Source organism: Protopterus annectens, chromosome 7.part1 (genome assembly GCF_019279795.1).
Source record: "Protopterus annectens isolate FY-2018-M chromosome 7.part1, PAN1.0, whole genome shotgun sequence".
In the NCBI taxonomy this organism is placed as follows: domain Eukaryota; kingdom Metazoa; phylum Chordata; order Ceratodontiformes; family Protopteridae; genus Protopterus; species Protopterus annectens.
This window is the reverse complement of record NC_056740.1, coordinates 191,267,123-191,292,343: the sequence shown is the minus strand read 5'-3', so window position 1 is coordinate 191,292,343 and position 25,221 is coordinate 191,267,123. Positions and strand designations below refer to the sequence as shown.

Sequence of the window (25,221 nt, the reverse complement as noted above, 5' to 3'; positions counted from 1 at the left end):
TTAATGTGTGTGTGTGACTATGTCTTAAGTGATAGTTTAATAATAAGGTGTTTAAAAAAACCACCACCATCAAAAATCTGATTGCAAATGCTTTTCCACTTGCCACATCATCTAACTCCTCCCTAAACTACATCAGTTCTACTTCCACCCTATGCTTTCGTCTGCTGCTTACCTCACATGTTTACTACCACAGTTAATCCACATTTGATTTTTTTCTATGTTGATATTTCCTCTTTGTTTCAGTTGTCTGGACTCTGTACCTTTTGTGATTACTCCTTGTTTGTAAATTTCTTTACCTGGGCTGTGACAGCATGGGTCCCCTACAAGATGATCGAAATTTTAAAACTTCGACTTTCATATGGCCGAGACCATATGATCGAAGTTTTAAAACTTCGAACATTCTGAACGGAGATCTCCATGCAGCAAGGAATGGGAAAATTCCCTTTTCCTCACTGTAGTGCGATCTCGGAATTGGTATATTTAAATAGCAGCGGGGGTGCAGAGAGCCTGCCCCCATGCAAAAACGTCCAGGAATTTTTTTGTTTTGTTTTATTTTTTTTTTTTTGAGGTGTTCGTACTTTTGAAATGTCAATCATATGATCTTGGCCATATGAAAGTCGATGTTTTAAAAGTTCGATCATCTGTAGTAGACCCGCCTGCACATGGTCTGTTGTAAGCAGTTTACTGCCCTGATAAACTTACATAAAAATAAATAAATAAAATAAAACAAGTGGAGAACTTCATCCCTAATCGGAGAATACCTTTACCATATGTACTACAGCTAAGAAGAGTAGAGACAAGTTCTTCAGTATATACTTCCCAGTTTTGTGGACCTCCCAAACTCCAAATCTGCATGAGTGGACTGTGATCCATATGTAAGAGAGCTGATCATGCAGCAGCTGTAGGAAGAAAGTCAGAGTGATTTGCTTTTAACTGTATGCTACTAGTGTAGACATTATAAGTATAATTATTAAATATGGAAATGTTCACATCATGTGACTCCCATGTGCTGTATCTTTTTATAAGGGGAGTTAAGTTCATTTAGACACTGCACTAAACTGAAAATAATTTCCTAGCTTATAATTATGACTTCTGTCACTCACTGTTTCATCCCCTGCTCTATCTCTTAGTTAATTTGTATCATAATGATGAATCAGACTTGTAATTTTTCCATACATATTGTATTACTATCACAGATCTTAATCCATTCTGTCCATTAGATGTGATTGACTTTTTAGACCTTGCCCACTTTGAATCAGATGTCACTGTCTGATTTGCTGCAGCAAATGGACTCTGGAAATTTAATTGAGAAAATTTACTCTTGACTGGATGTCAACATTTAATTAGCTTATTCTTATGACATATGTAAATACTTGTGTGTGTGTGTGTGTGTGTGTGTGTGTGTGTATATATATATATATATATATATATATACACACACACACACACACACACACACACACACGTGTTCTCGTAGCTATGTTCTACATCTGACCAATGATTCCTAATGTACTTTATCTGTGACTTTCTCTTTGTAGCTCCTTTGCAAATGGGCATTAGCCTAGTAAGGGTACATCAGCTATCAAAGTGGATTCATTAAGACAGTAAATAAATGCTGAGGAGAAAGAAAGCAAAAGTGTAAATAAAAGCTAGAAAGCAGTCAGATATTCTTATTACCAAGTTTAATAAATAAAACAATGTTTAATAAATAAATGTTTAAGTGACATTTTCTTTGAACTTGAACTTACATTGATGTAATGCTATGTTTCTTGACAGAAAGATTTATTCTTACATGAAATCGGCAGAGCTAAAGAAGCATGCTCCATGACAAAAAGTGTAGAGGAACTTGCTGCACAAGAATTATGTTCAAAGTACCTGGATAGGAAAGCTGGTTGTTTGCCATCAAGTACTGCCCTGCATTTTGCCACTGCAGTTTGCACCTGTCTGAGAAAAAAAAGTCCATTGCTGTCTGAGGTAAAAAAATCCTTCATTATATGAGTAGTTTGTTGACAATATTTTAAATATTATGTTGTAGTTACAGAGATTACATTGTACAAAATAATATCCTCTCATGATAATACTAATGTGCTTAGTACAATATCTAGGTGTCATTGTTAACTGTCTCATGTAGTTATTCAGCATTTATTCTTTTGCTAAAAATAAAATAGAGTGCATCTGCATTTTCTTCACATAATTTTAAACAAGCCTTGTATGCTTTTCAGCTTTTTCATTATTGTTTTTTTATGCACAGTTGGGGTGAAATTTTGCTCTGACAAATGTGCATAAAAAAACAATTCATAAGAGAGTACACCGTGGCTGTGCCTGACCTATGTTGCTTTGTATCAGGTCTGCATGCATTTCTCAGACCATATACAAATAAGCAGAATTATATTAAAAGTACTGCACACACAGTTCAGAATTAGCTGTACCAAGTAATGAGACTAATACAGCACTGCAACTCAATTGCAAACATCTTCCACCAGGCATTATGCACCCCGTCAGGACACAACAAGATGTTCCTCCTCTTCCCAACATTAGTATTAAGCGGCCCAAAGAGCTAAGCAATCCTCAAAAGCAGAGAGAGACAAAATCACACACATAGATGCACCAACATACTTCTGTACTGTTAGTGACCAGACCTGTTGCACATAATTGTATGCATATAGCTAGTCTCAGTCACAACAAAACTAGAAAATGTTCTTGTAATCCACTGCCACTGTTGTTGGAGCATACATGGTCAGTAGTTGCTCAAAAAGAGCAAGTATGGGCTACCATTTCTACAGGGAAGTCAATTAGGCCTTGAAATTAAGTCATTCACACACTCACAACACTGACTGCCAAGTGCACCAACAGTAACTGTGTACATGTTGCCATCTTGTTCATACTAGTCCCAGTTCCATTAGCTTTTAACTCATTCCTTGTGCTTCAGTTACAGACATGACAAACATGTCAAAGTGTGTGTGTGTGTGTGTGTGTGTGTGTGTGTGTGTGTGTGTGTGTGTGTGTGTGTGTGTGTGTGTGTGTGTGTATGTATGCCACTGAAACAGCATACAGTATCTCCATTAAAATAGTGTATGGCTGTACTTAGGGTGTGCAGCCTGATTATTTTGGGCTGTCCAACCATGTATTTTCACTTTCTTGACCAGGTTGGTCCCACTAGGCCAAAGAATTAATGTGAAACTTCTCACAGCACCACTAACATTCAGAGCACACTGTTGGCTCCTCTTGTCAGTGTAATATTTTGAAAGCATCCATAGCACACTTAAAATATAGTGCTCACACTGTGCAACTGCAGTCAGTGAGAGTTTTGGTAAGAAATGAGAAACAACACCATGAATACTAACATTTTGAGTTTAAACTGCAAATTCAGCAAAAATTGAAGTCCAAAAGTCACTGTTTTACCTTTAAAAAAACACCCTTTTAAATGAAAGCCTGCTACACCCTTACTACCTTTACATTCTAAATATGACACTGATGTGCCTTAGAGAATGAGGAAAACTCCAAATTACTGCAGTTTTAGACTTGGAATGTATTCCCCACATTCCCACTTGCAATTCCAAGGATCACAGTTCCAATCTTTGGAATTTCAGCAGACGGCTCTAGAATCCCAGTTTAGTTGTTCCCCCACAGCAAATATACACAGAACTGTTATTTTGTGTAAATGCATGTCTGTATTTTGGCCTGTGAGGCTTTTTTTTTTTCAACGTACCAGCAGAGGACATAGAGCCAGTGACAAAGCTAGATGAGAATGAGGGTAGCGGGTCTCAGAGCTCTTCCTAGTGCTCAGAAAGGAAAATCTTTGGAAGCCTTCTTGGATATATCAGGACTGAAAGCCTTCTTCAAGGTACCAGATTTTAAATGTAGATATTGTAAGCTGTCTTCCTAGTTCCTCAGGATGTGATGGTTAACCTCCCTAGATTTCACAGATTCCTACCTCCATATATCTCTTTACAAGAACCATAGATACTTCCTCATATTTGATGAATGGCGGGGGGGGGGGGGTGCGACTATCAGTGTACTTCCCTGTCATTTGGATTAGTTACTGCATCCAAGATAGCTACAGAGGGCATTCATATATACCCCTAACTGCACCACTGCTTCATCCATGCATTATCCCAGGTGGCGGTAGAGAGGGTGCTGTAATTCAACATGGAGTGTTTCCAGAACTTGGGTCTTTTAACATTACAAAGTCAAATCATACTCTCCTCCAAAAGAGAGGACATAGGTAACCTGGAAATGCTGGACCCATCACAGCTCAACTTTGTTAAAGGAAGGTCAAGGCTATTAAATCTGGTAGACTTTTTGAGAGGGTCACCAAAGCATTGGATGAAGGTAAGACTGTGCACACAACTTACCGAGACCTGGCCAAGGCTTTTGAGACAATAACCCACTTAGGGATTATAGACAAGTTCACTAATTTAGATATAAACCCTTTTTATCACCTGGGGGATAGCCATCTGGCCCACTGATAGGACCCAGGAGGTCAAAATAGGTGATGTCACCTCCACCAAGAGGCCATTACTAGTGGATCCCCCCCCCCCCCTTGGCTCAGTACTGGGCTTGCTCCTTTTTTGCCATCTATTTCTCTGAAATGGAAGCAAATGCTAAGGGTTTATGGCTGACTAAGTTAGCAAATGATTGCAAACTGGGAGATGTTCATCGTGTTTCACTGATGCAGTCATTACTCTTGGGTTAGAATTCCATAGTCTAGGTCCGGCGTCAGTTGCTGTCTCCTCTTCCCTGATGTCAGTGTGCCAGGGGTATAAAAGATGCAGCCGACGCCATTTTCTTCAGTCTTTCTTGCCGGGCGGTGCCCAAAGCAAAAGCAGTTCGCAAGTGCCGGTCGGCCGACTCCTGAGATTTTCACAGACAAATTTCAGATCCGAAGTCTTCATTAAAGCTAAGTACCCCATTGGTGAAACTTTTTTCTTGCTCCAGACCGATGTCAGAAAAAGTTAACAATTGTATTTCTTGTGGGAAGCAAATACCTCATAAGGATTATCACTCTTACTGTATTCCTTGCCTAGGCCCTGATCATAACATTGCTAGCTGTCGTTTTTGTGCTAGATTCAACAAACGCACTATTAAGCATCGCTGTGATTTTGCTTATCATTACTTTGGCCGAAAATTCAATTACATAATGCCGTTGGAACAACCGACGACCGGAGTTTCTAAAAAACGCAAGGAAAAAGAGAAAGACAGGCATCAGAGATCCAAAACCCATGACGAGGCTTCCGCTAAGCCAGTCGCCCGTTCTCTGTGAGGTTCTTTCGCAGCCCCTGACACCCGCTATCTCAGAGCCACAGGCTGCTGACGACTCCCACGTGGAGCCAGCTAGGCCTCTGGATACTCAAGTTATTGGACACTCGGAAATCTTTCCCTCAGATGGGTCTGGAGCCGCTGAGCAGGCATCGGCTTCTGAAGGTGTTTTCAGACCTACACAGTCATATGTGAAGCCTACTTCAGCTTCAAAAGCAAAGACTACAGCAGCTTTAAAGACAAAGAAACAAGTACAGCATTCTTCAGAACAGACTTCCATGCCTAAAAAACAGATGCTCAAAATGGCCAAAGACCTTATTACCTTGATCAGGGGTTTCCATCCCCCTCCTAACAAAAGGCCTAGGCAAGAGACAGGCTATGACTCTTCAGATCAGGTTTCCATTACCTCTGACTCCTCTTCTGTACAGGAATACTCTCTTCCTCCCTATGAGGATTCTGATGCTGAAGAATACATTCCTTCAGCCTCTCCTCCTGAGGATTTTTCTTTTGGGGAAACCCTGCATACCATGAGGGAACACTTCCACTGGGAGAGCCAAGATTACTCAGAATCAAAGAAAAGGCTCAGAGATTTTCTTTTACTTCCTCAGCACAGGCCTCTTGCTATTCCCCCTGTGCTAGACATTGTAGATGATGTATTCTTAGAGTCCGGCCTTTCTCTAGATTCCTTACCTCCAGCTCCTGTTAAGCCAGACAGATATTACAGGGTTCCTGATTCTCATAAATTTCTTTATAAAAACCCTTCTGCTGACCCAGAAACTATTTCTCAGGGTCCCATGGGGGTGAAGGCCACTACTGCTAAAAACCCTGTCCCTTCTGACAGGGACTCAAGGGCACTAGACAGATGGGAAAAAAGGTTTACACTTCTGCTACTTTGGCTGCGAGGGCTTTAAATTGTCAATTTCATATGATTAAATATCAGCAATACTTAATGTCACTGTTAAAACAGAAAATGTTGACTAATTCTGATTGTACAGAAAATAAGGAAATACGGGATTTATTGCATGCAACTGAACAAGTTGGAAAGCATGCATTGCAATGTGGTTTTGACTGTGTGGAGGCCTCCTGCAGGGCTGCAGTTACGGGTTTGTCATTAGGAAGCACACTTGGTTAAAGGAACAAAATCTGCCTGATCATGTTAAAACAAAATTATTAGATGCTCCATTACAGCATGATGCTTTATTTGGTGTTAAAGCAGAGGAGGTTTTGAAGAAAATGGAGGACAAAGTGAAATCTATGCAAACAGTAAAGGATTTCTTACAGGTGCAGCCACCAAAATTTAGCAGGAACTGGCCTACAAAGAATTGGTCCTTCCGAATGTTGGACAGGCCACAAAGAGGCAGATACAGACGTCCCAGAGGCAGATCCCAGCCACAGGGCTCATACAGGCCAAAACAGTGGGGTGCTTCTACCTCCAAAACTGGAGAAGACAAAGCACAGCCATACAGGAAACAGTCCCAATGACTTGCCTCTGCCAGCACCAAGCACTTATCTTCTTGCAGCCCCCTTAGGGGGAAAGCTAGCACCTTTCTCTCAAAATTGGCACATGATCACCCAGGACAAATGGGTATTGAATATAGTGTCCCAGGGCTACAGGTTCCACTTTCACACCATGCCAAAGGCAAAAGGTATGCCACACCTGCCACACAATCAATGGGCAGAGGCACAAAAACAAGTTATATCCCTCATGGACATGAGGGCCATTCAGCAAATACCACAGCAAGAGCAGGGACAAGGATTTTACTCAAGACTTTTCTTAGTCCCCACAAAGGACAAAACCTGGAGACCAATACTGGACCTGTCTGTTCTAAACATGTTTCTGGATGTTCCAAAATTCAAAATGTTAACTCTGCAGCAGCTTCTGCCCATGTTTGGCAAGAAGGCTTGGCTTGTAACTTTGGACTTAAAAGAGGCATATCTGCATATACCAATCAGACAATCTTGCAGAAGATACCTCAGATTCATAGCTGGCTCAATGCACTACCAATTCTCTGCACTGCCCTTTGGCTTATCTACTGTGCCTAGGGTCTTCACAAAATGCCTGGCAGCAGTAATTGCATTTTGCAGACAAAGAGGAATTCAAATTTATCCCTACTTGGACGACTGCCTTATACAAGCAGAGAACAAGGACACTCTACTAAAGCATCTGGCGTTCGTAAAAAGATTATTAATTTGCCTAGGGTACACAGTAAACGAAAGGAAATCAAAACTAGTACCCTCTCAAGAGATAATATTCCTGGGTGCAAGCTTAAATACAACTGCCCAGATGGCTTATCTCATGCCAGACAAACAAAGACAACTAACTTCTTACTTCGAAATGTTGGCAACAAAGACCCAGTTATCTGCAAGAAAAATTCTGCAGGCTTTGGGCTTCATGGCATCCTGCATACTGCTATTTCCATATGCCAGACTGCATATGAGGAAACTTCAATGGTACCTAAAAAGTGTCTGGACTCAACATTGTCAAAATCTGGAAGCATTAATTACCCTCATTCCTTGCCTGCAACAGGAGTTTCGATGGTGGGCTCATGCCTGTCACCTCAACAAGGGACAGCCTTTCACTTTACCCATGGCCAGGCAGACAGTAACAACAGATGCATCAGACTATGCCTGGGGAGCACACATGGCAGGAAAATGTATTCAGGGCACATGGCCCACAAGCCAAATGCATCTACATATCAATCAAAAAGAGATGCTAGCTGTTCAGAATGCCCTGACAGCCTTCAAGGATTTACTCCATCCAGGACAACTACTGATAAGGATGGGCAATACTACAGTCATGTGGTACATAAACAAGCAGGGGGGCACACATTCCTACCCTCTCTGCAGACAAGCCATGACTTTATGGAACACAGCATTGACTTATTAAGTACACCTGCAAGCACAATTTGGGCCAGGAAAGAACAATACTCTGGCAGACAAACTAAGCAGAAACCTTACAGATCCCCATGAATGGAAACTGGATCCACTAGTCTTCAGCATGATAACAAAGGAATGGGAATGCCCAGACATAGATCTTTTTGCCTCCCATCACAACTGCCAACTACAGAAATTCTGCACAAGGACTTATCACAAGCAAGCATGGAAAGTGGATGCTCTATCATTCAGCTGGAAAAGTCTAACAGTATATGCCTTTCCTCCTCTGCCTCTCCTCCCCAAGGTACTCCTAAAGGTCAGACAAGCGAATCCAAGAATTATCCTGATTGCCCCAGACTGGCCACGCCAGCACTGGTACCCAATCCTAAAACACTTGTCTCAAGGCCCAGCCTGGACACTGCTTCTTATTCCTCACTTACTGACCCAGCGAAACAATCAGATTCTGCACAGCCAACTCAGGACCCTAAATCTGGCAGCATGGCGGATAATTTAACCATTCAAAACACTCCTCTCTCTGAAACAGTGATGGATGTTATTTTGGAGGCCAGGAGGCCCAGTACCAGAAAATCTTATGCAGGCAAATGGAACAGATTCTGTGCTTGGAACCAGGCACAAGGACTTGACACATCTGTACCAAATATTCCTCAGATTTTACAATACCTAACTGAGATGCTGGACAAAGGCCTATCCTTTTCATCAATTAAAATTCATGCCTCAGCCATTTCAGCTCATTACAATACGGAACCTCCTATTTTTTCCCATCCATTGATAAGGCAGTACCTCAGAGGGGCCAAAAACATAAGACCTCCAAGGAGAGCCCCAATACCTGCATGGGACCTCAATTATGTCTTGGAAAAACTCACACTGCCACCTTTTGAGCCAGCCAATACAGCTGATATAAAGTTTTTATCTTAGAAAACAGCTCTGCTCCTAGCAATAACCTCTGCAAGACGAGTTTCAGAGTTACAGGCACTCATGGCTGTGGAACCTTTCATCATTTTCACCCAGACAAGGTTTCTCTAAGAACGAACCCTACATTTATGCCTAAGGTAGTGTCCAGTGTGGCCCTCAACCAAACTATTCATCTGCCTACCTTTTATCCAAACCCACAGAATAAGGGTGAGAGACTTTTGCATTCTTTGGACATACACTTGGACAGAACTAAAGCTTTCAGAAAAACTGAGCAACTTCTAGTGGCATATGCTGCAGCATCTCAAGGAAAGCCTATCTCAAAACAGATTATTTCAAAATGGATAGGCCACTGCATTTGTTTCTGCTACTCACAACATGGCAAATCAGTGCCCAAGGCCATTAGACCTCATTCTACCAGGGCAGCAGCCACTTCAGCAGCCCTTCTCAGAGGAGTACCAACCAAAGACATTTTAGAGGATGCAACATGGAGTTCAGTGCACACTTTTACAAAGCACTACCATTTACCTCTCTATTCTAAATCCAGAGTAGACTTCACTACTGCAGTTTTGCAGGGCCTTATAGCCCCTCCTAATCCTCTTTAGGACCAGCCACCCAGCCTTAGCTTTAGGATTCAACCCAAGAGTAATGACTGCAACAGTGAAACACGATGAACATAGTACAGTTGTGTACCTACCATAAATGTAGATGTTCGAGTGTATTCACTGTTGCAGTCCAGGTTACCCACCCTCCATCCCCCTCTTTGCTGGGACTTAGCTATACTTCTCTATCTTATACAACCTATGTGGTGTATTTGCTTGTAGATGAAGGAAATGTTTATTTACGGCATGCATACTTATTGGCATAATATTTTTAGCCTATTTTGGAGGCACCTGACATCTGGGGCAAGAAAAACTGAAGAAAATGGCGTTGGCTGCATCTTTTATACCCCTGGCGCACTGACGTCAGGGAAGAGGCGACAGCAACCGACGCCGGACCTAGACTTTGGAATTCTGGCTTACCCAAGAGTAATGACTGTAACAGTGAATACAGTCAAACATCTACATTTATGGTAGGTACACAACTGACTTTATTCACTTCCCTGCAGACACTAGCATCCTTCAAGAAGGTCTATCTCTGACTAACAAATGGTGCCAAAGCCATGGTCACATGGTCACAGTGGTGAGGAAATAATTTTATGTTGCACAACTTATAAGTAAGGGCATAGCATCTAGGTCTAAAGAGTGCATTATCTCACTGTACACAGCCCTTATCAGACCAGTCATGGAGTACAGCGCTGTCTTTGGTATGTACCTGACCAGGTATGTGTAGCAACTAGAGCAACCTCGGAGGTTCCTTACAAAAAAGAATACAAGGCATAACAAACCTGCCTTATGCAGAGTGCCTTAAAACCCTTTCCCAGTACTCAGCTTCCTATAGATTGCTGAGTGGTGATCCATGCCTTTCTTACAAGGCATCCACAAACCCCACAATAATGAATCTCATACATATTTGCAAGTCAAAGAGTACCAGAAATACAAGGCCTAGGGACCTGAATTTTATGTGTGATTTAAACAAATCATGCTGGAGAGACATATATGAGTCTCAAGAAACTGCCTCTCCTATGGAACAGGCTTCCCATCCATGTGAAGCTGAGTTTAAGCGCAACCTAGACCAGTGGATGGGGAGTAGGAAATTTACACTGGGTGCCATGCCGGACCTAGCACCCATGTCCTTTATGGACAGAGGTAGCTTATAAATGTCTGGCTCCTAATGTCCTATTTGGATACTGGACATCATTATTCTTTAGGGAAAGCTTGGCTAGGCTTAGAAAGATCCCCCAGGCCATTAGCCTAGTGACAGTCTATGAATCTATGTTCTTGGAGCTTGCTAGACTCATGTAACTTATGTTGTCTGGGACAACATGGAAGAGTTGGTGCAGTACTCTCAAGCCATGAAACAGAAAACTTTTTTCATGGAAGTCTTAAACACACTGAGATTCATTGCCTTCACAATTTTAATGGCTCCTGTTACAAGTGTACACATGAGAAAGCTCTAGCTGTACCTAAGAAATAACAGGAGCCAACATAGTCATTCCCTGGAGGAGCTGATCCCTGTACTACCTTGTATCACAAAGGAGCTAGAATGGTGATTATTCAGGTCAGACAGAACCAAGTGGACCCACACAATCAGACCCTAACCACAGATGCTCTGGACTTTGTGTGTGGAGCCTACACATGAGACCTCAAGGTATGAGGCTTGTGGAACTTAGCTCAAAGAAGGCAACACATAAATGTAACATGATGGCCTTGATCCAAGAGCTCAGAGCTTTCAAACCCTTCTGGAAAGTGGGTCTTACAAGTGAAAGCAAACAATGCACTAGTAACACACTACATAAGCAAGGATGAAGGAACTTGGTCTTAAACCTTATGCAGGCTGGCCATGACTGCCTGGCAGCTAACTCTTCAATCCCAGATGACCCTAAAACCAGCCTACATCTTGTCACATATGAACTTGGTTATTGACCAGCTAAGCAAATCAGCCACAAAACTAGATGAGTAGATGGTACAGAAGGATGTCTTCCCTCTGATAACTCTAAAGTGGTGTGTCCCAGAGGCTGGTCAGCCTCAGTAAGAAGCTGAGATCCCTCATAAAATCCTCCAAAAATAGTTATGAAAACAAAATCACCACTGACTTTAATGACAACCACAAAGCATTCTATAGCTATGTCAGGAATCTCAATGGCAACACTCAGATCTGCTCTGAGTTGCAGCACAATGGCACTAAGTATACAGAACCAACTGATATTGCCAACATTCTGGCAGATAGGTTCAGTGTTAACTTTACCCCCCTGTCATCCCCTAAATGGCCCATCTCTATACCAGAAGAATGCAAAGTTCCTGTAATCACGGCTGCACAGGTAAAAAACACACTATCCAAAGCCAAGAACACAGCATCCATAGGACCTGACAACATCCCAGGCTGTGTTCTACATGAACTACAGAACGAACTGACACCCCACCTAAGTACCATGTTCAATCATAGCCTCACCTCAGGCTATGTGCCCACTGAATGGTGCACAGCGACAGTTATCCCACTCCACAAAGAGGGAGCCACCACAGACCCTGGAAACTACCGCCCCATTAGCCTAACGAGCCTTGTCTGCAAGGCTATGGAACATATCATCATGGAACTTATAAACAATGACATTGGTAATCTCCAAACTCAGGACCCCACCCAGTCTGAGTTTGTAAAAGGCAGATCATGTCTCCTAAACCTGATAGACTTCTTTGAAGCAGTCACCAAAGCCATAGATGAGGGTAAGGTGGTTCACACAGCCTATCTAGATCTCGCCAAGGCTTTCGACACCATCCCCCACTCTGGAATTATAGATAAACTCACTACACTAGGTATAAATCCCTATGTCACAAGATGGGTTGCCTACTGGCTCACTGACAGAACCCACTCTGTGAAAGTAGTAGACTCCAAATCCAACTTCAGACCAGTGACAAGTGGAGTACCACAGGGTTCAGTCCTGGGTCCTCTCTTGTTTGGTATCTACTTCTCTGAAGTACAGGCCAACAGAGAAGGTCTTTGGCTAACGAAGTTCACAGATGACTGCAAACTAGGAGACATAATCAAAATTCCAAAAGATGTGGACATCTTACAAAAGGGCCTCACTGAGACAGATGCCTGGTGTCAAAGCCATGGCTTCAAGCTCAATGCCAAAACGTGCATTGTCATCCCTTTTGGTAAAAACTCGGTACCCATGAACTACCACATAGGCAGTAGCCTACTTAACACTGAAAGTGTGATAAGAAACCTTGGGACACAGGTGGACAGTAGTCTCTCCTTTGATAATCACATCGCCACAATAATTAGGAAATCCTTCTATGTGGCACACCTCATCACAAAAGGTTTCTCATCCAGGAAAAAATAGGTTATTGTTCCCCTCTACTCGTCACTCATTAGACCCATTATAGAGTACAATGCCCCTTTTGATATGTACCTCACAAGACATCTGCAACAACTGGAAAGTCCACAGAAATACCCCACAAAGAGGATTACCAGCCTCAAACAGATGCCCTATGCAGACCGTCTAAAAAAACTGCAGCTTTACTCCATCGCATATCGCCTACTCAGTGGCAATCTCTGCCTAACACACAAAGCTATGTCAAACTCAGAGCTTTTAGACATGCTCCACTTAAAGAAATCCCAATACCTATGAGCTACATGCTCTAGGGACCTAAACCTTGTCACCACAGTAAACAGAACATGCTGGAGAGATAGATTCCTGTCCCAGAGACTTCCCATACTCTGCAACAAACTACCTATCTATACCAAACAAAGCTCCTCATTAGCACTCTTCAAGAAAAATCTTGATGATTGGATGGGAGATAGGAAATTCACCCTGGGGATCATTTCTGTGGCTCTGCTCGACAGTGGTACAGTACAGGAAAATAATTTTCTTGGGTGGAGAAAGCCAGGGTACCTTTGGCTAGGCTTATATAGACCCTAGGGTCAATAGCCTAGTACCTACCTATGAAACTATACCTGTTTGCCTGTCCAAACAAAAAACAGCTAAGGAAATTGTACTCCAGAGCACCTCACAAAGAGGCTTGGGCAGTAGATACATTCTCTTTTAAATGGCCATGGGTAATCCAGTAATTTCTTTACAAGATGAAAGTCCACCCTGAATGGGGAAGAGCACAGACTCTGAAAGTCAGGAAGCACATTGGACAGTGTCTGAAGTCCCAGTAGTAAAAGTGTACTGCAATAGTGAGCAAGCAAAACCTCTACCATTAGGGAAAACTCTTACCGAACTGTACTTTCTGTGGTTCTGTTGCATGAAATAGGATAGAACAGGGTGAGCAGCAAGCATGTTCTCATAATGGAGAGGAAGGTTCTTGTATGCTTTTCATCATACTCTAAATGGAATTCATGTCTGCCAAATGTTTTCAGAGAAGAAAGACCAAGGCTTGTTCTAGTCCAGGGAGTGTGTAGTTTCAAGCATTCTTAGCCCTGCCTAGTAAGGATATGTTCCTGGTAGGTACAAGCACTGAATGTTTCTCTCAAGTGGGCAGACAGCTGGCTGCACCTCAGGGCCTGCAGAGTGTGCATATGAGTCTGGTATGCAAATCTATGGAGCGCATCATCATGGACCTGCTTAACAAAGATATAGGCAATCTCCAAACTCTTGACCCCACACAGTTTAGCTTTGTCAAGGGGAGATCCTGCCTGCTGAACCTGGCTGACTTCTTCGAGGCATTCACCAAGGCTGTGGATGAGGGTAAGGAAGTGCATACAGCCTATCTCGACCTGGCCAAGGCCTTTAATACCATTCCCCACTCTGGTATCATTGGTAAACTTACCAAATTAGGCATCAATCCTTATATCACTAAGTGGGTTGCAAATTGGCTCACAGACAGGACCCACAGAGTGAAAGTTGTGGATTCCAAGTCAGACTGTCTACCAGTAATGAGTGGAGTCCTACAGGTCTAAGTCCTGCACCCTGTCCTGTTTGGCATCTGTTTCTCAGAAGTCCAGGCCAACACAGAGGGACTCTGACTGACCAAGTTTGCTGATGACTGCAAGATAGGAGTCATTATCAACTACCCAAGTGATGCAGACATCCTACAAAAGGACATCTCTGAGACCATTGACTTGTGTCGAAACCATGGCCTTAAGCTTAATAGCAAAAAATGCGTTATCATTCCCTTTGGAAAAAACTCAGTTCTCATGAATTACCACTTTGATGGGAGCCCACTAAACACTGAAGGGGCTATAAGAGATCTGGGCACCCAGGTCGACAGCCACCTCACCTTCGACCACCACATTCCCACTATGGTCAGAAAGTCCTTCTACATGGCACATCTTATAATCAAAGGTTTCGCATCCAGAAAGAAAGAGGTCATCATCCCTCTCTACTCATCCCTCATTAGACCAATCCTCGAATATAATGCCCCATTTGGCATGTACCTGACCAGACACCTACAACAGCTGGAGAGGCCACAAAAGTACCTCACAAAAAGGATCCTAGGCCTTAAACACATGTCCTACATGGACAGATGGTAGAAACGTCAGCTATTCTCTCTCTTATCGTCTACTTAGAGATGATCTCTCCTTGACTTACAAAGCCATGTCCGACCCAGCCCTACTTGAAATGTTACACCTAAAGAAATCCCAATCCCCCCAGCACCACATGCTCCAAAGATCACAACCTCATTACCACAATCAACAGAACATGCTGGAAGGACAGGTTCATCTCCCAAAGACTGCCCATACTCTGGAATAAGCTTCCCATTCATGTCAAGCAGAGCACCTCACTGGCCCTCTTCAAGAGAAATCTCGATGAGTGGATGGGTAACAGAAAGTTCACCCCAGGAATCACTCCAGTTGCCCTACTGGATAGAGGCATTGTGAACTAATATCTGGTGCCAGAGCAATTTTTTGGGGCTAGGCTTGTAAAGGCTCCAGGGCCATTTGCCTAGTACACACCTATGAACCGATGAACTATTTTAGATCTTTTGATCAGATATCAGGAGTCCTCAGCAGGCAAATTGTTAGGATATTTTTTCTCTTGTATCCCACAGTTCAACTTTTTTCTCTATGGGTCCAGCAGTCTGGACATTTGTGCAGTGATGCCAAATACCTGTCAATGAGAGTGTGCTTAGCCCTGCTTCTGCAAATTCTCTCTTTTTTTTTTTGGTCACTCATACATTTCAGATGTCTATTCTAACATTTAATGTGGAAGTTTTCTCATGTTCTTTGGTTAAAGTTGTAGGCTGTCAAAGTTTTCATGTAGAAACCAGATCATGAAAAAAAACATTGTTTCTGTTGTCTGAAAATAAAGCAAGTTGTTAACTGCCAGTGTTTCAGACTAACTGTCTAAGAAAGTAAGAGGGGGAATCCTTATGTGAAATATATATCTCAGAATTTGAAGACAGTGGAGAGTGCCAAGCACAGGGATCAGCAGGTAGGTCCCACACACAGTGCCAGGGTAATGCTGGAGTACTTAGAAATTTCAAAGGATATGGAGTAGTAGGAGAATCCAGTACACAGTCCCAGGCCACAATAAGAGTACTATGATAAAAGAAATTATATGGAAAAGCAGGAAGATCCCCCTCAAAATCTCAAGCCAGTGTCAGGGTACAGTGAAAATCAAAGGATATTGACGGTGGATATTATTCACACCCTTCATGAGGTAAGTCCTTTCCAGATGGGCCCCACGTTATCAGTTCCCACTCAACTAGCATGTGATCAGGTTTGCTGTCATTTCCTAATTAGTTGGATAATGAGGAGCCTGTGGGAAGTGCAATCACAGCATTAGCTTTGGAAGATTATGCCCCATACGTAGTTATCTGTCAGCCTCTGGTTGAGTATCTGATACTTATTTCTGACTGATCTGTTGGAATAGTCCTCTTGATTCCCCTGGCAAGTGTTGTACAGTTGCAATTTGAACCAAGGGCCCTTTTTCCCAGGTCTCCTTCTGTGTTCAGCAAAGTTTAGCTTCCCAGAGAGGAGAGATTCCACATGGTCTCATGAGCTGTGACTTACAAGGCAGGCTGTCAGCATCAGGCAATTGTTTCACAAATAGAGCTACTTGTCCTTGTGGGCACAGTGATGAACACATAAGGAGCATGGACTTATGCCATTAGCATTCCCCATGCAGGCCTCTTCTGTTCCTGCACTGCCAGATTTGGCAGTGGCATCTGCAAAGATGGGTGTTCATTTGCTTTCTCTGACATGCTTCATGCTGAAACCTCCTTGCTTCATCTAAGCATGTGCATACCCATCCTGGTGAATGTTTCTCCTCTCCATGTGTTTTTTTGAATGGGGACCCAGGGGATCCAGAAGCTATTATCTCTGAAGTGAGTATGGACGACTTGACTTCCCTACATCTACCTCCATCCATGGAAGGGACGGGGTGGGGGTGGGGGGGTATTTCCACATATTCTTGGTTCCAAATTTATGGGAGATTTCTGTCCCTTCCTGGACCTGTCCAACTTCATTATACAGGTTGTAGATAATGGCTTTCAGATCTCATACCTTTGCTGTTACAAGATACCTGGCGAACTGATAGACATCTTCTGGCACATCATTAGCTGGGGATTGCAGATAGAATGATTTTGTTTATCTCTGGATGGACACCATTTTCAGTGCAAAATGCTGCCATTTGGTGTCTCCTATGAACACAAAGTGTCTACCACAATACTATTTTTTGTTACAGTCCATGTATTAACTTATTTGTACAATGGGCTCCTGCTGGCTCATCAAGGGAGTAGTTGATAGTATCCTTGGCTTGGGTACTTCCTTGGTTTTGGAGGAAGACTATGGAGTATCCATAAAGCAGGCAAGGTTCTCGCTGAGCCCATCTTAGAGGTTGACTTCATTGCGGCAGTCAGGCACTGCTTATGTTTTGGATGCTTTACATTGCTGTCTTTGCACATTCATTGGATGGATGAACTGGCAACAAGTGAGTGTAGGGGTAAGGCATGATGTCCTTATCTGGCAGATGACATCAGTGCATGCTGTCACAGGAAATGCATATGCCACTGAGCACAGTAACTGAAAAGGAAGAAAATAACCAAACTGAAGACTGCCAGAGAGGAAATCTCAGTAATCAACCCATTGAGGAGGAGTCCCTCACAGATTAACCAAAATTTTGAGTACATATCTGTTGCATTTCACTGACCCCTTCCTCCCATATAGTGCCTCAGAGTTTCTGAATGATACCAGAAGATCTTCCACTGGGCATAGATGTTCTGCTAAGTGAAAAGTGTTTTGTAGTGAAGAAAAGTACCACCTTCCCCTAGACAGTGAACTTATTGAGTCTTGGAACTTCCTGGCATGTAGCAGTCCATGGCTGGTTTGAATACTCTCACCATCCCCCAGTTGGCAGATGCCCTTGCTGGCTAATGTCACGTTGGTGGTATAGTGGGTCATTGGCTAGTGCTATATTCAGTTCTCTCTTATCTTGCCAGATCAATGCGCAAGACTGCATGTGTGAGTGCCATTAGTCAATTGGTCCATTTGAAACAGAGTATTCAACTAAATACTCCTGTTGGGGAACCTTTTTCTATCCTTGTTAGTGTTTAGCTGTTTAATGTTTAATGTTCAAAGAAGTTAATAATTATTAATTGTTTATCATATGGGAAGCAGATCCAATGACTCAGGGCCGGATTCACGAAGGCTTGCACGGAGTCTATGAGTAGTGTAAGACTCCATGCAGCCTTCGCGATCCAGGAACAGCCCAAAGTCCGTGTAAGAGACAAGCTAAAACGGCTCTTACACGGAGTGGGCGTGGATAAGCTAATCACCTCACTTGCAGCCGAATAGCATGCAAATGAGGATGATTAGCGATCCAGGAAGCCCAGAACAGCCCGTGTAAGAGCCGTTTTAGCTGCAGAAATGTACTCAGTTGACAACTGAGTACGTTTCTGCAGAAACTGCAATGGAGCCATGTCAGCTCCAAATAAAGGGTGCATATGTGTCAGGCAGCATGCCAGTGGCCAAATATGTGGCCATTGGCAAAGTAACCTGATGCAAATATATTAAAAATATAATTTTTTTTTTTGGCGATTGCTGATGTTTAAACCCAGCGCAGCCCCGCGCAAACGCGCTGCGCTGTATAGAACATAAAAACGAAGGTTTTAAACCTACAAATGTAGGTTTTATGCAATACATGGAATGTCAATGCAGGGACCAGCAAACCAAAACCAACATGGCCACCGTGTAGTGGTTGCTAAGGGGGGAAGCTGAGTCTAAGACATGTAACTAAGCATTAGTAGGCAATCTGATGCAAATGAGTGTAAGGATACTGAATTCCACTGTCACATAGCAAATGAGCACAGTCTGAGTAGTGTAAGACTTACAGAAGGGGGAGGAACAGAGTAGGAGATAGGTGACATCACAGGGGAGAATGGTAGAAAGAAATGCAGTTCATTGGAGGTCAGAGTTACATGACAGATGTCAGACACATATCATGGAATGAGGTGTGCCACTAACTAAGCATGAGAAAGTCAAGAAATGGAAGGTGTACACTGTTGCCTACACCAAAGTTTCTTGCTGAATGTGTATGCACACATGTGCACGCCATGAAGCGCGAGTAAGGCAGTGTGCACGCGTGTAAGGCAGACTGAGCATGTGGGAGCGTGTTGGGAAATGTTTAACACTGTTTGCGCGGGTGTGCACGCGTTTTAATCCGAATAAGCAGATTCTGAACCGTGTAAGCATGTGTGCGCGCGTGTAAGCCACTGTGAGCGTGTTTCTGCTGGTTTGCACACGGCTCCTCCCTGAGGAAACAGAAAGGAAAAAGGAAGCAACAGATTTAGTACGAAGCTAGCAGGGAATACTGCTGGAGCTAGCAGGTGAAAACAATTAGATGCAGGCAATTACACAGGCAGAATAGTAGCCCAGCCCAGCACTTAAAACTCTGCAAACAGCAGTGCAGGATGTTTCTCTCAAGAGACACTGCAAGACAGGAGTTAAGTTATCAGAAGTGAAAACTGAAAAAGCTGAACTCAGAGCAGAAATGTTAGGGGCTGCCATAGCTGTCATAATGAGACATAGGCGACTTGCTGAGGGTGGTGACAATGCAGATGGTGCCAGACAACCCACAGTGAGGAGACGGAGAAGAGTGTACAGGCCCAGGGTCACCTACCATGGGTTACATGAGCTGGAGATAGTAGAGCGCTATAGAGTGGACAGAGACCTCCTGCAGCAAATAGTGGAGCTGTGCAGGCCACGCCTCACACACAGAACCAACAGAGGGGAACCCATCCCAGTGGAAACCAAGGTATGTGTTGGCCTAAGAATACTAGCAACAGGTACCTTCCAGAGACCAACTGGTGATTTGATGAGGATATCACAGGCATCAGCCTCCAGGGTACTGCACCAGTTCCTGGATGCCATGTCAGCACATGTCGATGATCATGTATATTTCCCCAATGCCCATGAGGTATTGGCCAGCAATATGCATCTCTTCCAGCAAATAGTGGAATACCCTGAGGTAGTGGGTGCAATAGACTGCACGCACATACGCATCAAAGCACCAGCCGGTGAGCGGGGTAGGGCATACATCAACCGCAAGGGCTTCCCCTCCATCAACTGCCAGGTCGTGTGTGATGCCCAGGGCATAATAATGAATGTGTGTGCTGGCTGTCCTGGGAACTACCATGATTCCCACATCTGGCATTTGATGCAGCTGTACCAGACATTTGCCAATGGGGACATCCCGCATGGACACCTAGTGGGGGATGCAGGTTATGCACTGGAGCCGTGGCTGATGACAACCATCAGAAACGCACACACACCTGAACAGGAATGCCATAATGAGGCACACGCACAAACACGTAATGTAATAGAGCGTGTGTTTGGGCTGCTCAAGTCACGGTTCCGGTGTCTGGACACATCTGGTGGAGCCTTGCAGTACACACCAACTACATGTACCCAAATTGTCATGGTATGTGCTATGCTACATAATATGATCTTGCGAAAACAGCTGCAGCAGGACCAGCATAGGGCCTGGCCAAACAGCCCCCCACCATTGCCAAGGCCATCACAGGCAGAGCATGACTCGGAGGAGGAACAACCTGAGCCTGCCCCAGTAGGCAGAAGGAGGCGTGCCCAGTATGCCCTGGCCTTGGCAAAGAGGCAACGCATAGCACATACACTGGCTCATTAGGAACCCTGGGAATGATACCCCTCTCTGACTCACTCATATAGTAACAGGGATGCCTAACATGACACAACCTGCTCTCAAACATGTACAGGGAAGTGTAATATGCGCATCCGACAGAGACAGCCCTGCAGCACCACCTGAGGCATGAATGCTATGTGTTAAGTAATGGAACACCATGTACTATATGCACACCTGAGGACCCTGACTAACATCCTACCCTCACCAAGCATCATGCCACAACATGACAATGAGATGATCAAGTGCAATAATTGACTAAAGTATCGCAGTTAGTCAAAGGGGATCCAATGTGTGCCAGTCTGGGATGACATGCTGAGCATGACATGATGCACCACCTGCTAGGACTGGCGTGCACCTATCAGTGCAGGCCGTATGGATACTGGCAAAGGCTGTTGTTACCCACAGTGTGCCCTGAATAGGTAAGGCTCAAAACACAAACCTATCTCCATAGGTATCAGAAGGGATAAGAATAAGATAAGGGATAAGTCGAAACAGCAAGATGCATGCAGTCTAAACTCACCCAGTATGGAGAATGTTGATATCTGGCGCTGTAACAGAAAACTGAGCCAAGGCTCACAACAGCACCCTAACACTACCAGGTTACACCTCATACTGTGCTGTACAGCCTCAAAACACGGAACAAGCTACAAAAGGAGGGTGACTAGCAAGAATTGTCAAGGATAACCACACCCCATGTTGGTACCACAACAAAAGCAGCATGTACTAGCCATGGTCAAGTAACAGTGGCTAAAACTGCTCCCAGTTTATAGCCTGCTACAGACTACTGTCCCAACACCAGGAACTGCACCTGGCCTATGCTGGAATACATGAATATATCAAGTCCTCCAAACCACATTATATTGGGTGACTGAAAATACCCAGACATAGACTGGGAGCATTATACTAGCTCCAACAGTGTAGGACAAAAGTTCATAGAATCCATAAACCAAAAGGCCCAGGAACAACGCACACTCCCACAAGAGGGTAAGCATACTGGATGTGATAATCAGCAACATGGGTACTGGATGGCAAGATGAGAAGTGTATTGCTCACTGGTAAAACCAGACCATAGAGTAATCACACTGGATATACAAATCCTGACCACAGTCCCTGGCCAGAAAACCACAGTGGAAAACATGTGTTAAGCAATATTTGCACTCCTCCAAACTGATGTGGAATCCATTAAAGGTCCTGTGCAGGTGCAAAATATGGGCCACACCTCAGAACCTGTAATACAGCCATTCCATGAACACTGCCAGGAATGCTTGGATTATGCAATCCTCAATTAAAACAAGACACAATGTCATACACGCAGGAATCTGGCATGGTGGACACCAGCCATAACCAAACCATGCAAGAGAATGAGGAAGCTACTACATGATAGAGCAAACATAAACAATGAAGTAATCACTGATCAGTAGTATGGCAATAAAATCTGTCCACACATACAATCCACTAAGGCCAGCCACAACAAGTTGAATCTGTGAATCCTGAGGCAATGTTACACCTGCCCCAAGTACACAGACAACCCCCAACTCCACCCAAGAAATACAAATATATGTGAGAGATGCAACCATCTATCCAAACTGGAGGCTGAGCTCCCTCAACTCAGTACTCCCAAAACTAGTCAGGAGGAGAAGGTAACCACACACACCACAAACACAGTCCCACATAGACCTATCACAACTGCAAACCAAACACATAAACACAGAAAAACATTCCCGGAGGCACAAATTACAAACACAGCACACCAACAGAGGCCTCTAAAGCAGACACCCAATCAAACAACCTCCAAACATAGCACACGCAACACATAGTACACAAAGCTGGTGTGCCAAGCAGTCATAGGTTCATAGGTTCATAGGTTCATAGGTTCATACTAGGCTATCTGCCCGAGGGCATTTACAAGCCTAGCCCATAGTTTTGTGGCTTACGCCACCCCTTTAGTATGGGGAACTATACCCATTATTTTGCTGTGCCTCTGTTGAGCAGTGACACTGAGGTAATCCCTGGGGTATATCTGCGATCTCCCATCCATTGGTCAAGATTTCTCTTGAACAAGGCCAGCGAGGTGCTCTGCCTCACATATACCGGGATTTTATTCCACAGCATAGGGAGTCTTTGGGTGATGAATCTATCCCTCCAGCACGTCCTATTAATAGCCGTGTCGAGGTTTAAGTCTCCCGCCCTTGTGGCTCTGACGGATCTAGATTTTTGAGGTGAAGCATATTCATCAAATCTGGGTTTGACATGGCCTTGTATGTTAGGCAAAGGTCACCTCTGAGCAAGCGGTAAGCGACTGAATAGAGCTGGAGTTCTTTCAGTCGGGCAGCATAGGACAGATGTTTGAGACCCTTTATCCTTTTGGTGAGGAACTTTTGTGGCCTCTCCAGCTGCTGCAAGTGTCGGGTCAGATACATTCCAAATGGGGCATTGTACTCAATCATTGGTCTGATGAGTGATGAGTATAGGGAGACTATGACCTCCTTGATCTAGATGAGAATCCCTTCATGATAAGGTGGGCAATGTAGAAGGTCTTCCTAACTACTTTAGCTACATGGGTGTCGAATGACAGACTACTATCAACCTGGGACCCCAGGTCCCTGATAACTTCTTCTGTACTCAGTGGATTGCCACCTATTTGGTAGCTAGGGGTAACCTTGTTTTTCCCGAAGGGTATGACTATGCATTTTTGGCATTTAACTTTAGGCCATGGCTCTGGCACCAGTTATCCGCTTCTGTGAGACCCTTCTGAAGGATATCTGTGTCAGATGTGTTTTCTACTATGGCCCAGTTTGCAGTCATCTGCAAACTTTGTCAGCCATAACCCTCCTGTGTTTGCTTGTACTTGAAAAGTAGATGCCAAACAAGAGTGGGCCCAGGACTGAGCCCTGTGGTACACCACTTGTGACAGGCTTTGAGTCTGACATGGCGCCAGCAACTCTGACCCTGTGGGTTCTGTCACTCAGCCAGTTTGCAACCCATCTTGTGATATATGGGTTAACATTTAAGCTGATGAGTTTTTCAATGATACCCGAGTGGGGTATTGTATCAAAGGCCTTCGCCAGATCGAGGTAGGCTGTATGGACTGCCTTTCCTCATCAATGGCTTTGGTGACTGTTTCAAAAGTCAACCAAGTTTAGAAGGCATGATCTGCCTTTGACAAAGCCAAACTGGGATGGATCCAAAGTCTGCAAATTCCTATGTCTTTATTTATGAGGTCCATTATGATCCTCTCCATGGCTTTGCAGATAAGGCTTGTCAAGCTAATGGGCCGGTAATTTCCAGGGTCGGTGGAGGCACCGCCTTTGTGAAGTGGGACCACAGTTGCAGTGCGCCACTCCTGGGTGCGTATCCAGAGGTAAGACTATGATTAAACAGCTGTCCTAGCTGTGGGTTTAATTCCTCGTTGAGTTCGTGGAGCACACAGCCGGGGACACCATCAGGTCCCATGGATGCTGTGTTTTTGCTTTGGAGAGAGCAGTTCTCACTTGGGCATTGGAGATGTTTGGGGGCTGCAATCGCTGGTATAGATATCTCTCCTTTGGGGAGGGGGGAGTTTGCACTGAACCTGTCAGCCAGTATGTTGGCAATGTCTGTAGGATCAGTAATCTTCACATCATTTTGAACTAGTTCTGAGCATATCTGGGAGTTTCCTCCCAGGTTTCTAACATAGCTAAAGAAGGCCTTATGATTGTCTTTTGAGTCTTTAGCTATTTTTCTCTCAAAATTTGCTTTGGATGATTTTATGAGAGCTCTTAGTTTTTACTTATAGTGATCAAGGGTGTCTTACCTTTTAAGGATTTTGCTCTATCTTGTAGTAGCTTCCTCCTTTTGTTGTAGAGTTTGTTTATGGCTGGGGTCCACCAGAGTGGACGCTTGCCTTTGGTACAAAGAGTCTTTGTTTTGCTTGGGATTGCCTTATCCATGCAGTCCTGCAGGTGCTGGTAGAAGGCATTTGTAAGTGATTCAGCGGCTTGAGTACTGTTTTCCGCCGCTCGGGGCCTTAAAGGAGACCACACTAGTCTTTAGAAGTGTGAAGTCGGCTTTGAGAAGTTCTTTACTGTGGTCTTTTTATTTCAGGTGGGGTGGGATGAGGACCTCCAGCGAGATTAGTTTGTGATCTGATCTCACCAGTGAGGGGTATACTTCGGTGTTGAACATTGTGCTCCCATGTTCGTGATGATGAGATCAAGTATGTTTTCTCCTCTTGTGGGATGGTGACTAGTTGTTCCATGGCATTTGAGTTTATGAATTCCAGGAACTTTTGGGCTAGGGTGTTTGGGCTTGAGTAGTGTTCCCAGTCTATATTAGGGTAATTGAAGTCACCTAGTATGATGGTGTTTGGTGATACATTTATCCCTCTAGTGTTTTCAGGAAGGCCATGTGAGGTTCCTGAGTTTGTGAGGGTGGCCTGTAACATGCTACAATTTGCAGAGCAGTCTTGCCTATGGTTA

General features: G+C 43.9%; 1 protein-coding gene across 1 annotated transcript in view; it reads left to right on the top strand.

Annotated features, from left to right (window-relative positions):
* IRAK2 (interleukin 1 receptor associated kinase 2) overlaps nt 1-25,221 on the top strand; it is an 862,709-nt gene that overhangs the window by 737,156 nt on the left and 100,332 nt on the right. Inside the window, exon 11 of the mRNA XM_044078636.1 lies at nt 1,777-1,974. Coding sequence (XP_043934571.1) covers nt 1,777-1,974 — 198 coding nt within the window. The remainder of the gene's footprint in view (nt 1-1,776; nt 1,975-25,221) is intronic.